The sequence below is a fragment of the Citrus clementina genome, unplaced genomic scaffold (assembly GCF_000493195.1).
Source record: "Citrus clementina cultivar Clemenules unplaced genomic scaffold, Citrus_clementina_v1.0 scaffold_3, whole genome shotgun sequence".
Classification (NCBI taxonomy): Eukaryota; Viridiplantae; Streptophyta; class Magnoliopsida; order Sapindales; family Rutaceae; genus Citrus; species Citrus x clementina.
The window spans coordinates 16,903,084-16,919,126 of record NW_006262339.1 but is presented as its reverse complement, the minus strand read 5'-3'; the positions used below and the strand labels follow the sequence as shown (position 1 = coordinate 16,919,126).

At 36.0% G+C, this 16,043-nt stretch overlaps 2 protein-coding genes and 2 long non-coding RNA genes across 4 annotated transcripts; 2 read left to right on the top strand and 2 right to left on the bottom strand.

Annotated features, from left to right (window-relative positions):
* Window positions 1–3,391: 3,391 nt before the first annotated feature.
* Window positions 3,392–8,712, top strand: LOC18045904 (disease resistance-like protein DSC1). The gene is made up of 5 exons (XM_024187886.1): window positions 3,392–3,891; window positions 5,063–6,158; window positions 6,319–6,630; window positions 6,704–7,936; window positions 8,014–8,712. Exons 1-5 carry the CDS (start codon window positions 3,431–3,433, stop codon window positions 8,617–8,619), a joined length of 3,708 nt encoding a protein of 1,235 aa, XP_024043654.1. The 5' UTR covers window positions 3,392–3,430; the 3' UTR covers window positions 8,620–8,712.
* Window positions 8,713–11,548: 2,836 nt separating this feature from the next.
* Window positions 11,549–12,934, top strand: LOC112099624. The gene has a single exon (XM_024187044.1). It carries the CDS (start codon window positions 11,549–11,551, stop codon window positions 12,932–12,934), a length of 1,386 nt encoding a protein of 461 aa, XP_024042812.1.
* A 747-nt stretch (window positions 12,935–13,681) lies between these two features.
* Window positions 13,682–14,084, bottom strand: LOC112100087. Its single transcript, XR_002906352.1, has 3 exons — window positions 14,051–14,084; window positions 13,869–13,964; window positions 13,682–13,770 (listed from the first exon to the last, which is right to left on the bottom strand). It is a non-coding gene; the product is annotated as an uncharacterized LOC112100087 (long non-coding RNA).
* A 361-nt stretch (window positions 14,085–14,445) lies between these two features.
* Window positions 14,446–14,911, bottom strand: LOC112100088. The gene is made up of 3 exons (XR_002906353.1): window positions 14,827–14,911; window positions 14,568–14,738; window positions 14,446–14,482 (listed from the first exon to the last, which is right to left on the bottom strand). It is a non-coding gene; the product is annotated as an uncharacterized LOC112100088 (long non-coding RNA).
* Between the last annotated feature and the right edge of the window lie 1,132 nt (window positions 14,912–16,043).

The following is a 16,043-nucleotide window of genomic DNA, read 5'->3' as shown; positions in this document are numbered from 1 at the left end:
ATAAAATGGTGCATCTAATTTATCTTTTTTTTTTAGAGTGAAATAACAATGTTTCTAATGGAAACTAATAAATTAACTTGAAAAAAATTCAATCAATACCCATTAAAATTTTCACTCAACCCCATTAAATATATTTTAAAAATTAGATCAAAAACTTTTTTTTAACTAATATATTAGTGTAACTAACAAAGAATGAAAATAGTTTTTTTTTTTAACTCAAAAGCTTGGGTTTTGGTGGTCTTGAGTTTGGATTCTATGTCGAACAAGATTAGAATTATTTTTTTTACTGATACGTTAGTGTTACTAAAAAAAAAATTAAATTCCAATGATCTTTTACTTACTCTTTTCTTTAAATTTAAAAGTTGACTACTGGAGGTCCGGTATTCGAGTTCAATTTGGAACAATATTAGAATTACTTACTGATACCTTAATGTCAGGAATATTTGTTATACTTAAATAAGGCAAATGGTCCATGAGAATATTTGATATCTAACTTACAAGCGCCATCTTATTTTGTGATCCTTGTATGTTAAATATGAAATGGTCCATATACACCATCATATATAATTTGTGATACTTTTATATGTTATATGTTGAACAAGAAAACGGTACATATGTATGTAAATACTGGCCTCTTTTCTAATAGCGAAACTGATTGTTGGAGTTGTTGGAATTGGCGACATTTGTGCATGACCGCCAATTAAGAGAGACATTGTTCCAAGACCGCTTGATATGAAGTTGATGTGTAAGCCAAGTCGTCATTCTGATTTTTGTGAAAACTAAAGATGATACTGGTACGTGGCTGATTACAAGTGATTGTTTTAATATGACTCAATGGTAAAACTAGTCGATTACAAATAAATTTAGTCAATTATGGGGGGCCTGTGTCTCAGGGCTGCAAATTTTTTTTTTTTATATTTGTTGTTGGGATTATATGCTCTTTTAAAGCATATTAATTTATTTTTTGATTTATAAAATATTTGAGATATTTTTAATTGCATAAATATTTTGAATAAGGTCCGTTTAATCATATTATATGTATTTATGTGATCATCATATGGATTCAAAGAAGACATAAATATAAGTTATCTTATGATTAAATAAATTAAGTTCGCAGTTGATAAATAGAGTTAGACGCTCTATTTATGTTTAGACTGTAGTAAATTCATTGAATGATTTGTCTTAATCATGTATGAATTTACTGATGTAGTTTGACTACATTGAGCTGGATCACATATGAGATTTAATTAACCTTGAAATGACTGTCAGACTTATTAAATCTCATAGGCATTGATTTTACTGTAATCTTAATCTTGAGTTAATTATGATTTCATGATTGTAATTGTTATTCCATTTGAGTTACCAATGAGCACGACACATACTTGCAGTCAAGATTACCTGGTATCTTGGTGGGAGCAATTATGAATATTGAAGTTATAGATTGACAATATAGAATTTGTACAACACATCTCTTTATGGGTTTTCAGCACTTGATTATATAATTCTCTGGCCAGAGTGTGGCAACATATTTAGAATGTTGAAAATGATCATTAGAGAAAACCAGTAAGAATCAAGGAACAAGATGTAATTAAATTGATTGGACAATTGAGATATCGATTTAATTAATGATGTGGTACAAAGGATTGTGCAGTAAATAAATTAATGTGGCTTGGGACGAATTATTATTTGAGCATACTATTATGGAGGCCAGTTCCAATCTTTTAGTGGAGTAGATTTGGAATTAAATAATTTGGTTAGTTTAATTACATGCCTAATTATTGTAGCCACTATTGTTTGTTTCCAAATGATCCCCGGGTTAGCTCATTTAATTGACTGCGCCACTACTGGATTAATAAACAAGATAACTAGCAATTTGGGTTAAAACCCTAAATATATTATTTAGTGGGAGGCTCCATGTAATGTACTTGTGTCTAAGAGGCCTTGTGTTATTTTATAAGGTGGACCCCTATGACAAGAAAGAAGTAACGTTACTTTTGGTTTATTATTTTTAATTTAAATCAAACTTGATTTAATAGAATAAAATAATATAAAAAATGGAGCCGAGGGTTTTCACTAGAGAGAAATATAAAATGACTTATTTTCTCCCAAAAGATAGAGAGCAGTCATTTTATACATATGAGAAAAAGATTTTTCTCTCTATTGTTGAGAGAAAAATTTTCTCGTGCTAGTTGCTTTGGTAGTGATAAATGCGCTCACACATTAAGTGCAGATCAAACCTGAGTCATAACTTGGAAGATCATTGGTGACAGTTCATGATCTAACAAGCGTGGTGGTGACAGTTCGTGATCTAACAAGTGTGGTGGTGATGGATCGTGATCTAACAAGCGTGCTGGTGACGGATCGTGATCTAACAGGCGTGGGATGACAAATCGTGATCTGGGAGCATAAATTACTTAAGTAGAAAAAGCCAAATCGAATTTTCAAGGTACGATTTCTAGATTACAAATTCTTATATATTATATGAGAGCAATCTTAAAAGGTTTTATAAAAAATTTAAAAAAAAACTGATTTTTCTCCAACATTTGGTTTGGTAAACGTTGATTTAACCTGCTCGAAGACATAACATTGGCTTGAACAAAATGTATAAAATATCTAATAGCTTCATCGGTGGTGGGAAAGCGGACTTGAAGTTTTTGGGATGAAAAAGAATTCAAGGAGATGCCACAATTAAAAGGTTCAGAAATGGAGGGCTGTGTTAATTGTCTTTTATTGAAATCGATTTGCAGCATTTTCTTTAATTTCGTCCTCCTCATTATTAACCATTATGTTTCTTGCCTTGACTTTCACTCTCCATAGAAATTACAACTAAGTGCTAAAAACTTAAGTATTTTAACTATTTTAGAAATTAGTTCATCTGTGCAAGTCACTATTCAGTGCTTTGTCTATGCTTTATCTTTGCAAGACACCAGTGGCAGTCCCAGAAACTTAAATTAGGAGAGGTTTTGTTCAAAAAATTTTTATTTAATTTAGGGTGTTTTTAAATATTTAAGAAAATAAAATAATGTGGCCATTGCAATTTAAATCAAGACTTTAAAATCATTGAATAATACTCTTATTATTGAACCACAAGTCTTTTGTTATATAAAAAATGTGTCAAAATTTTTTTTATTTAACTCTTTAAAAAAAATTAGAGTACATTTAATTAATGACCCAGCTAAAGTTGGGTGCGCCGATGCAAGCCACCGCTCAGTGGTTGATAAGAATTTAACAAATGAGACCAAGTGTGCAAACAAAAAAGGAGCCTTCCCTAATCATAATGGGCTGGGCCCTTCCCTAATCATAATTTTTCTGTGAGAATCACAGAAAAATTATTTTGCTGGATATAGCCGGTTCACACGTTTTCAGTCATTATATATCGACTCTCAAAAAATCTCCTTCTATCAGTATATTTGTCTCTCAAATTTCCTTCATGGCTTCTTGCAAATATGATGTCTTCCTCAGTTTCAAAGGGGAGGATACCCGTGATAACTTTCTAAGCCATCTAGTTGTGGTTTTTCAACAAAAAAAAATTAAAACCTTCGTTGATGAAGAACTTACCAGAGGAGATGAGATTTCACCAGCCCTTTTGAAAGCAATTGAAGAATCAAAGATTTCAGTAATAATTTTCTCAAAGAATTACGCTTCTTCGAAATGGTGCTTGGATGAACTTGTCAAGATTCTTCAATGCCATAAAAAGAATGGCCAACTTGTCATACCGGTTTTCTACAATGTCGATCCATCAGATGTGCGAAATCAAACGGGAAGTTTCAAGGATGCCTTTGTTAAGCATGACAAGCAGTTCAATAAGAAGATGCCAGAAAAAGTTCAGAAATGGAGGGCAGTATTGACAGAGGCATCCAATCTATCTGGATGGGATTCCGGCACAACCAAGTATTATACTTCAACTTTTATATCTTCATGTTCCATTTAGCCACTGCCTTTTTTCAATTTTTAATTATTTCCACAACAATCATCTAATAAGAGAATTTAACTTACATCATGCATGCAATACATACAATTTATGTAGTTGATTGGACTTACTAGCCAACAAAAGCGAAACTTCTTTTCAAAATTTGCCTAATTTAGGTCGCAATTAGGACTGATGTGTAGCAGCTTGGCTGCCAATTCCCCGTTGGCCAGGTACTTGCCAAGGTGTCGGGCATCTCGACAGCTGAGATTTGGCAGTCTAACCAATATTTCAGATCCACTATAAAGAGTGAAATGGCCGCATTATCTTTATTACTTTACAAGAAATATAATTATGTCCTTATAAATTGTAATTGTTTGTATTTTTTTAAATTTAATAAATATAATTTTAATTTTAATTTTTATAAAAGTAGAAAATCAATGGCAGGCGCTCGTCGGAGTGTCTGTTGATAATACATCCGACATCGTTGAATTCCATTTCTTGCGATCTATCCAGTGGTGGCAAAGAAGCAGCAGAGAAGCTGTAGTCATTAGACGGCAGAAATGGTTTAGTCAAACACACAGTTGCTTCATAACATTGCCATTAGACGGCAGCAATTTATGTGGCTTCCAATGCGATGACGATCAGCAAGTTTAGCCAATGATTGTGACTTCTCTGCTGCTGCTTTTCCCATTGATGATGCTATGATTGAAAAGATTGTGAGAAATGGAATCTAATGACGTTGGATGTGTTGGCAAATGATATTTTTTATTTCTTCTGGCAGCAACCGTCGCTCCTGAAATTATTTGTTTTTTATATTGTTTTTCAAATCCTTGCAATTAATTAATTAAATTTTGAAATTTAAATATATTAAATATAAATATAGGTATTCCACAGCTATTATATTTACCAAACCAAACAGTTAACAGGATAGTAATTATAGTTTAAAAGTACCTCAAAACTAAATACGGTCTTAATTAGCATATGTGTGTGCGCATGTGTGTGTATAAGTGGATTTTATAAAGGAAGAGAGCAGTTAATCATCATTTAACGTTCTAGTTCTCTCTTGAGAAAGGAAACAAATGTTTCTCTTTTTTTCTTTTTTATCTGTGTTTGTGTCTGCCTATTTTTACTCATTGTTGGTCACCTTACCAGGCCAGATGCCAAACTTGTAAAGGAAATTACTGCTGATATTTTGGAGAAATTAGAAAAATTGTCAGCAGCAATAAGTGATTCCGATGGCCTAATTGGACTAGAGTCACGTGTTGAGCAAGTTAAATCACTATTAGCCATTGGGTTGCCAGACGTTCGACTTGTAGGAATTTGGGGTATGGGCGGTATTGGTAAAACAACCATTGCAGGAGTAGTTTTTAACCAATTTTCTCAGAAGTTTGAAGGGAAGTATTTCATGGCAAATGTCAGGGAAGAATCAGAAAAATGTGGTGGGTTGGTACATCTACGGAACCAAGTTCTTTCAAAGGTATTAGGAGAAAATTTTGATATTGGAACACCCAAAATACCCCAGTATATCAGGGACAGGCTTCAAAGAATGAAGGTCTTTATCGTTCTTGATGATGTTAGCAAGTATGGTCAGTTAGAATATTTTGCTGGGGGACTCGATAGATTCGGTCCAGGAAGCAGAATCATTGTAACTACTAGAGATAAAACGATACTTGAAAGATATGGAACGCACCGAATATATGAGGTTGAGGGATTAAATTGCAATGAAGCATTTCAGCTCTTTTGCAGTTGTGCCTTTAAAGAAAATCATTGCCCTGAAGATCTTTTGAAGCACTCAGAGACAGCAGTGCATTATGCTAAAGGCAATCCATTAGCTCTAAAAGTATTAGGGTCTTCTTTTCACGGGAAGAGCAAACCAAATTGGGTAAATACATTGAACAACTTAAAACGAATTTCTGGCTCTGATATTTATGGTGTGCTGAAAATTAGTTATGATGAACTGAGCTGGGAAGAGAAAAATTTGTTCTTGGATATTGCATGTTTCTTCAATGGAGATGATAGAGAACATGTGATGTGGATTCTCAGTGACGACTACTATTCAGTTCAGTATGGAATGAATGTCCTCATTAATAAGTCACTCATAAAAATATCATACAATAAGCTGCAAATGCATGACCTATTGCAAGAAATGGGTCGAGAAATAGTTTGCCAAGAATTTAGAGAAAAGCCAGAAAAACGTAGCAGGTTGTGGGATTACAAGGATGTTTGTCATGTATTGGAGAAAAACAAGGTACTTGAAAGCTTGATAAATTTGCTTTTCTTTTAATTGTTACAAATATATGTTGGATAAAGAAAAATCGACCCATTCAAATTTTTGTTTCCGTTGAAAACAATCTTAATGACCGTTTTTGTGCATTTCATGCTAACTCATTCTTTCTTTTGTTTACCAGGGGACTGATGCAATTAAAAGCATATTCTTGGATTTGTCGAAAATCGAAGAAATAAATCTAGACCCTAGAGTATTTTCAAATATGTCTAATCTTAGATTGCTTAAATTCTATATCTCGGGACACTTTGACATTTCGAAAATGAGTTCTAAAGTGCACCTTCAACAAGGTTTAGAAAATCTTCCTGAGGAATTAAGATATCTTTACTGGCATGGATATCCTTTGAAAACTTTGCCATTGGATTTTGTCCCTCAGAATCTTATCGAACTCAACTTTCCTTATAGTAAAGTTGAGCAAATCTGGGAAGGAAAAAAGGTGAACATTTGTTTATACTTCCTTAAATATATTTCTTTTGATGCTTGGTAATATTCTTCATTTCCTTTTGTAGAAAGCTCCAAAGTTAAAATATGTTGACCTCAATCACTCAACCAATCTCACTAGAATCCCAGAGCCATCAGAAACTCCAAATCTCGAGAGAATAAATTTTTGGAATTGCACAGGCTTGGCTCACATTCCCTCGTACGTCCAGAATTTTAACAAACTTGGTAACATGATTATGGCTGGCTGTGAAAGTCTTAGGTGCTTTCCGCAGAACATTCATTTCATATCTTCCATTAAGATTGATTGCTACAAGTGTGTTAATCTCAGAGAGTTTCCAAGGATTTCAGGCAATGTAGTAGAACTAAACCTAATGTGTACTCCAATAGAAGAAGTTCCCTTGTCAATCGAGTGCCTACCTAATCTTGAAACCTTAGAAATGAGTTTTTGCAATAGTCTTAAAAGGCTTTCAACTAGCATTTGTAAATTGAAATCTCTTCGCAGCCTTGATCTTAGTTATTGTATAAACCTTGAGAGTTTCCCAGAAATCTTGGAGAAAATGGAACTACTAGAAGAAATTAATTTAGAGGAGGCAAGTAATATCAAAGAGCTGCCATCTTCAATCGAAAATCTAGAAGGGCTTAAGCAGTTAAAGTTGACTGGTTGCACTAAACTTGGCAGTTTGCCAGAGAGCTTGGGCAATTTAAAATCTTTGGAACGTCTTCATGCAGGGTTATTGGCAATTCCTCAGGCACCATCCTCCATTGTTGATTTAAACAAACTTGAAACCCTTTCGTTGTTTGAATGCAGGGGTTTGGTATTGCCTCCACTATTATCGGGTTTATCTTCTTTGAAAAAGCTAGAACTAGGAGACTGTGAGATAATGGAAATCCCTCCCGATATTGGCTGTCTATCATCATTGGAAAGTTTAAATCTGAGTGGAAATAACATTGAGAGTTTACCTACGAGTATCAGCCAACTTTCACGGCTTAGATGGCTTTGCTTGGTCAATTGCGTCAAGCTTCAGTCGTTACCAGAGCTTCCACTGCTTTTGGTAATGTTAGGTGCAAGTGATTGCAAGCGGCTCCAATTTTTGCCAGAACTCACAGCATGTCTAGAAGAACTGGATGTATCCATATTGCAAGCACTATCCAATCGCACCGGTGAAAGACTATCCAAGCACATGTCTCCAGTGCAACTGATATTTGCTAATTGCCTGAAACTAAATGAAAGTACTTGGGCAGATTTGCAAAAAAGAATTCGGCATATGATAATTGCATCGCTAAGACTATTCTATGAGAAGGTATGCAATTCGATCTATTTCCCTTTATCTCTCCCCTGAATTACATCCAAAATCAAATCATGATTTTAATTTTACAGGAATTTGATGGAATCAGCTTTTGTTTACCTGGAAGTGAAGTACCAGACTGGTACAGCAGTCAATCTATAGGATCTTTAATAACTATTCAACTGCCACATCGTTGTGGTAGCAAAATCTTCATTGGGTTTGCTCTATGTGTTGCTATTGAATTTGAGTTTGAGGAAGATTCTTATTCTCCTGCCATTTTCTTCGGAGTGGGATGTAAGTTCGGGTCCGATCACTTTTGCCAATTGGTCAACAACGTGTGCGTAAACTCAAATCATGTCATACTTGGATTTTATCCTTGTTGGAATATTGGGTTATCGGATGGGGCAGCAGTCTCATTTGACTTCTTCATCCGCTATCAGTTGGTTATCGGCAAAGGTCCTCAAAAGGTCAAATGCTGTGGCGTAAGTCCAGTTTATGCAAATCTCAACACCTTTACACTCGAATTTGGTGGCAGCAGTGAAGACTTTCATGATATAGATAATGCTCAAAGTGTTGGCGGATCTCACGAGTATGAAGTGCAATTAATTCGCCGAGAGCAATTCAACGGTCCTCAACGACAAACTTCCATGTTTTCTCAATTTTTGAAAAATGTTTGTTGTTTTGATTATGAACCGTGAACAAAGAAATTCTTCTAAGACCAGGGGATATGACTTATGATCTGCTTCCTATCAGATATAAGGTCCCAGCCCTGTTTTGTGCCTTTTGAGAAAAGCAATGAGACTATGGGTATCTCGTATTTCTTTTCAAAAACAAATTTCCTTTACCTTTTCTTGCTTAAGATTTCTTTCACATTAAACTTGAAAAGACCCAGTTAAGATTTATGGATCTTGTAATGGCCTAGCGTGTGTGCTTGGGTAATGATCAGAGTTTTGAAAAATAAAGTATGACTCCTTTTTGGTCATGAATCCTTACGCCAAAGAGTACAAAGAAATACCAAATTTTCCTGTAACATACTGTCTGGCTTTAGTTATGCTGAGTCTATTGATGACATGTTTTCTCTATGAAAAGCAATTCTTGGAGAAAAAAAAAAAATACTAGCATGATTTTTATTAGAGACCTTGCCACTTCCAGGATATCATCACAGTTCACAGACGTTGTTTATAAGTATACTTCTAGTTCATGAAGGCTGTCCTTTCTTACATAGAAAATTTGGAAGCCAACTAGCCAAGCCCTAGAGTTTTGGATTGTGAAGGAGTAGTATACAGAAATTTTGTGGCAGATTTTAATAATTGCCGTTAAAAATTGGAAATGATGGCATGTGAGATATATTTGCCGTTATTTATTTCCATAACATGTGATACAACAGCAAGTGTTTATTACATGCTGTTAACAAAGTATATAATTTATTTTCAACGGCGTCATATTTTTAATTGTTGTAAAACAAGGTATTTATACAGCATCATATAATTGCCATGGATGATAAACTTAAGATGACTTTAAATTCAAATAAATCCGTAATTTTACAAACCGCACAAAACTGTCTTCTTTATTCACAAACCCTCCCTGGATATGAAAAATAAACAAACGGCCAAACTCAATTTCCTTTTCGTTTAATATAAACTGTTAAATCAAATTTACTGGGTTCTTGGGTCTATTGGTGCTTTGATTGTTAGAAAATTTAAGTATGATTTCCGAACGCAGGTATAACATCACATGCTCATAAAAATTAAGAGCGGAAATTTAGAATTAAACTTCACGTCATTAAAGTGTTTTGTTATTGATTTTGATATTTCTGAAGCCTCTATACTCAGTAGTGATAGTGTAGTATAAGTTTTTCTTTTTTATTACAGCCCCACGGACCAAAATCATTTCAACATTTTTCTTTTATTTCATCTTTCCATCGAAGATGAAGGGTTGAGAAATGGGAAATTTACAAAAATAACCATTAATATTTTATTATTTTCGTAATTAACCCTCTCAATTTTTTTCTATCAACATTAGCCAAACACAAGCCTTTCTTCCCAAATTACCCTTCTTTACAGAACAAAACCAACATTGTTTCTCCCATCTCGCCAAACTAAAAGCAGCTTTTCATTTTTGAATCATCAGCCAACGGCGACCGCAAAAGACAACTGTAAAAGTGATATCCGATCATAATCTATCCAGATTCAACACAAATCGACATCACTTACTGGTATGAATTATTTTTTGAACTTACTGAACTCAGTCGGGTGAATCTGAATCTGGCGACAGGCTGCCTGTCGCAGCAAAACTTGGAGATTTATTAAAATTGTATTATTTTAATTAGGACTGAAATAAATTTTTTTTTTTAATTTCAGGCTTAATGGATTCAGTTGTACTTGAATTGTGTTACGATGGTTGGTGGGAGACATTAGAGAATGGCTGTATGGAGTACGTGAATGGTAAAAATCGAGCTTTTTTGGTTGGAAAAAATTACCTGTTTGATCAGTTATTGGCAAGAGTATACGAGGTGTTAAAAATAAATCCTAATGACTATAGTATCACAATGAAGACAACTTTGAGGTCTAGTAACACATTATATCGTATATGTGCAATGCCCATGGATATATGTGATGATGAAATGGTGAGGGTTGTGTTGCATATGGCATCTAACGTAGCTAATTTTGGATGCATTCCTATATTCGTGACCACATCACCTCGAGTTCCGAGTGAAGGTATTGAGCCACATGTCGATACAGAAACTTCGTTTAGAGCAAATATGTCTGGCCCTGATAATGATGAAGAGGTGTTGCCAAGGACAATATCGCTGCAGCAATATTACTCTCCAATCCACGACAATTATGACAACATTGATGATAATGGCGTTACGTTACAGGATGTTGGAGCAACGGTATTTCCAATAACAACGTCGTTGGAGCAACAATATTCTCCGTATCACAACAATGATTTTCGGGACAATGATGATTTTCATAATGAGACAGAGGGGGATAATATTTATGCAGAACCTTCTAATAATACAAGGCGGGGCACTCGTTTCAATAATGATGGTGATGATGGAGGAGCCGGTCCTTCGAATGTTCCGTCGTTTCAGGATGAGGATGAGTGTGAAGACAATACTCCTGTGAATAACAGAGGCAATAGACCTATTCCTTCTATGGTTCGATCGAGAAGGAGAATTGACCCCCTTACAAGTCTTGCTCCAACTTTACCTTCGAACATGGTTGCTCCAAGCTTTGTTAGCAGTTGTGACTCAGATGATATCAGCGTGGGTAAGCTATTTGCTGAGAAGAATGAGCTTATATTACAACTACGCAAGGTGGCCTTTAGAGATAAGTTTGATTTCAAGATTGCACGGTCTACTACGACACGTTTCGAGGCTCACTGTTGTTTAGAATCATGTAAATGGCGTATTCGAGCAACTAGAAGTTCGAACGAGCAACTAGAAGTTCGAACGAGCAACATGTTCCTTGGGTAGTGAAGAGAATTGATAATGTTCACACTTGTCATAATGAGGTATTGGTTGATGGACGTTATCAAGTAAGGAGCCGGGTTGTCGGTCATATTATCGCAGAAAAATATATTCAAGATAAGAGGATTTATACTCCCAATGACATAAGAGCAGATATGCAACAGGAATACGGTGTTCAGTTAACATACCAGCAGGCATATAGGGCGAGAGAAGTTGGTCTTGAAATAGTACGCGGCAACCCTGCAGAGTCATACAACTTGCTCCCTAAATACTCTCACGTACTAACTACAGCGAATGAGGGTACAGTCACTCACCTCGAGCAGGATGGAGATGGTAATTTCTTGTACTATTTTGTAGCACTCGGATCTTCCATCAAGGGGTTTATGCAGTACATTCGGCCTGTCATTGCTGTAGATGGTACTCATCTGAAGGGATTATATCGTGGAAGCATGTTCGTGGCAACATGTCTTGATGGTAACAATCAATTGTATCCGTTAGCCATTGGGATCATGGATTCAGAAAATAATGATGCTTGGGAATGGTTTATGATGAAGTTACATGGAGTGATTGGTGATAGACCTGAGTTGGTAATTATCTCTGATCGATGCACTGCCATAAGGAGAGCCGTTCTTAAAGTATTTCACAATGCAACTCATGGCGTTTGTTTTTACCACGTCAAAGGTAACATTAAGTCACAATTTAGAATGTCCAAAGCTCTTTGGGATGAATTTGAACCTACCTTTATTAATGCAGCAAAAGCATATGGCCACGAGGAATTTAAGAGACAACTTGAAGGGTTGTGGATGATCCACTCGGGTGCGGCTGATTACCTAGAAAATAATGTCGGTACGTGTAATTGGGCAAGGTCTCAGTTTCAAGGTAGGAGGTACAACATTCTTACCACCAACATCGCGGAGAGTGTTAATGCTTTCATGAGGGAACCTCGAAAATTTCCTGTTACTCATCTTGTTGATCACTTCAGGAAAACATTACAGCAATGGTTTTATGATAGAAAAATTGTGGCTGAATCAATGACTACTCGGCTAACAACATGGGCGGATGAAATAGTCACTGAGAGGAGAACTATAGCTGAAAGAATGATAGTTCGGCCGGTGTCTCCGCATCGCTTTCAAGTTATAGGCGGTGGGCTTAAGGAAGGGTTGGTTGACTTGCATTGCTCCTGCAGAGTGTTTCAGCTTGATCAGCTTGTGTGTGCTCATGCAATTGCGGCGTGTCTAACACACCGGGTGGATTTTATTAACCTTTGCTCGGACTTTTACACTACAGAATCGTTGGCGATGGCTTATGCACAACCAGTGGAGCCAGTTGGTGATGTGGCTGATTGGGAAGTTCCAGATGAAATTCAGGAGCTGCAGGTATACCCACCAGTTGAGGCACCGCCACCTGGACGTCGTAAAGAGCGCAGAATACCCTCGGCTGGCGAGGATGTTGACCGGCGAACTGTAAGATGCGGCCGGTGTCATGAACTTGGCCATAATCGTAAGCGATGTAAGAATCCTATTGCGTCGACTCGAAGTTAGTTGTATTTTGTGTGTTATTCGTTGGTTAAAACTATTATTGTTTTTGTGTTACGTTGGTTAAAACTGTTATTGTTTTTTGTATTTTGTTGGTTAAAATTGTTATTATTCATAAAACTTTATTTTATTTTAAAGTTCAAAATGTGAGGCATTAAAATTATATAAATTTCAACATTGAAATTACTACATAGGTCTACAATATAATATCGTCATTAAATATATCAACCGCAATCTTCTTTCTAAAGTACTCGACATGACTAGCGTTAAACTCCAACCTAAGCCCGAACATTAAATACATCGTAACCATCAATACAAAAACACCGCAATCGCCAGTGCCTCTTTCTTGTTGCGGCGCGCTCTTAACTACGATAACTTTCCACGGGTCTTCACTCCGCAACTCAGGTCGTATATTGTAGAAGCCAACATATTCCAACCATCGAGGGAATATAACTTCAAGTGGCTTGAATTTCAACTTGTACCTTTTGTCGTCGCGAAATGTGAGTAATGAGTCATAAATCCAGACTTTATTTTTCCGAAAGTCAACTCGTGCTAGTACCCAATGCGCGCCGTCCAAGTTAACAGGGATGAGTAACTGCATATAAAAATTAAAAAAACATATTCGTTATATATGAAATTGAAATACAACAAAGAAAAAACAACTCCTCGAATATTTTCAGTATAGAACATGTGAAATGTAATAAAATACATACCATATCGACATCCGTCATTGATTTTGACATTGTGTGTTGTCGCCCACAAAGATAACTATTCAAGCGGTCGTCGAATACCATTGAATCGACTGCACAATTCCCGTTATTCCATAACTGATTCAAGAACACCTAGTACATAGATAACCAAGAAATGCATAAATTAATAAAACTTAAAGGCAATAATTAAAGAAATTAAATAGTATTTATAAGTTTTGTCGGCACGTTACCCAAAAAAATGTGTCCGTATGTGTGACACGTTGGAGTAAGGCATTTGGATACTGCCGTTGTTTCTCGCTAATCAAGCGGAGATACTCGTGAATATGCTGTAGAGAAACAGAAATATTACGATTTTAAAAAAAAATTATACACAAATCCACAACAGTATACACCACGAGGAAAATATAAATACCTCATCGCCTAGCCATCCCATCGAAGCTGTCCCCAAAATTATTTAAAAGAATGACCGCGGGTGCTGGACGTTCCGGCGGACTCTGATATCACCAGTGAACCATCGATCAAACTCAGCAAACAAACTAGAGTCCTCCAATCCTCTCAGTGGATTTACATCCACACTCGTACTCATGTCAATTGCATGCTCCATGATTTGGGGTCGAGGTAACCTCCGGACGTTTTGTCCTCGCCTGACCGGAGGAATCATGTAAGGACTGTTATAAACATACGACGGTATGTACCCGCGGCCGAACTTACTAACGCCCGGAGGCACCTCTGTGAACAACTGCACGCTCTCCCCACTAACATCCCCGTAGAAACTAACCAATGACGTGGGCATAGACAAATTTTCATTGCCCACGTCAGTATACACTCCATAGTCATCCGGGGCCTGTACAATCGCCAAAAAGAACATATTAAATAATTATCAAATTAAAAGTTAAACGAACATAATTATTTAATTTAAATTAGCTTACCGCATACGAGCGTGCAGTGGGAGAATCCTTATTTGGACGTTTAGAAAATGTGTCGATGAAGCCAACAACGGTTTCTTTAAAATCTTTTAATTCTGACTTTATTTCATACACGTTACGATCAATCTTATCCAGCCGTCGTCGTACGTAATCATTAAACTGCTTTGTCCTCGACTAATACAAAAGAAAAAAATAAAACTTTAGAATAACAATAAAAAAATAATAACAACCAAAGTGAAAAATATTGTATATTATTTATAACCTCAGAATCCCGTGCGTCATCAGAGTTGTCTGTTTGCTGCGGGTGGTCATCAACAGCCACCTCATCCTCAAAAGTGTCATGACGCTGCTCAAAAGTGTCATGATGCTGCTCTGGTATTGGGTTTGGTATGTCGTCATGATCGTCATGCTCGTCCGATTGTCTTGTAACCGATGGCATCGCGTTGATTGAGGGTTGGTGCTATATAAAGTATCATTTAAAATTACTAAATGAAAAGTCAAAAATTTCGATAAAAAAAAATTTTGTACTTACAGTATACCGACCTTATGAACCCAGTCTGGAATGCTTGGCAAGTAATCCTTCACAGAGAGCCAATATTTTCTGCTACTCTCCTTTGAATTTGGCTCAAGAGTTTGTAAAACGTCCGTCTGCCATAAATTTAATTGAAAAATTTAAGTAAGTATACCCAACTTAAATTTAGTAAAGTTAAAAAAATAAGTAATACATATTACTTATAAGACGAGATTCGTCGTTGAAGAACGAATAAACCTCCGCAAAGTTGATTCTCGAAGAAGCCATAGGCTTCCATTGCAGAATGCGGGGAATCTTACTCTTCGTTTTGACGACCCATGTTGATGGTAACCCTCCGATTGCTTCATAAATCCAAGCCTACAACAACCAAAGTGAAAAATCAAATAAAACAACTATCAAATATTTAATACTATAAAACTTATTAATAAACAAAAAAAAGCACCTGCACCCCAGACGTAAATCCGTAAAGATTGTATTTTTCAATATTATGATCTGGATTTTTCAACCGAGTCTTCTTAAATTTCTCGTCTTTTTCGAACAGTGCATTGTCAAGACTCTCGTAAATCATTTCCCACGACAATAGACCCCATGGACGCTTTCGGAAGTACTGAATATCATCAACTTGGTCAAGCCAATCGAAATTAATTTGACAGTGATTTTTTCTTGCATTTAGTACTCTGTCCGCAAAATAAAACAACGCAATCTTTAATGCGTCCATATCGTCTATTTCCTCGAAATTCAACTCCTTAAATACGGCATCAAATTGCTTCACATTAATCTTACGATGCACACCACCAAAATACGTATTCCGTAGCCTCTACTCCATTTCATCATTTTTTTCATTGGTATCAACACCAAATGAAAGTCCAGTAACCAAGCACCATTCGACAATTGACAAGCGAATCAAATGCTTACCAATTTGAAACCATAACTGATCCTCACGGCTA

Bases quoted from the DNA above. Each gene is read 5' to 3' on its own strand.
- LOC18045904 (XM_024187886.1), top strand. From the start codon at position 3,431: ATGGCTTCTTGCAAATATGATGTCTTCCTCAGTTTCAAAGGGGAGGAT. The intron at 6,631-6,703 runs GTGAACATTTGT...TTCCTTTTGTAG, and splicing joins AAATCTGGGAAGGAAAAAAG to AAAGCTCCAAAGTTAAAATA. The intron at 7,937-8,013 runs GTATGCAATTCG...TTAATTTTACAG, and splicing joins TAAGACTATTCTATGAGAAG to GAATTTGATGGAATCAGCTT.
- LOC112099624 (XM_024187044.1), top strand. From the start codon at position 11,549: ATGCAACAGGAATACGGTGTTCAGTTAACATACCAGCAGGCATATAGG.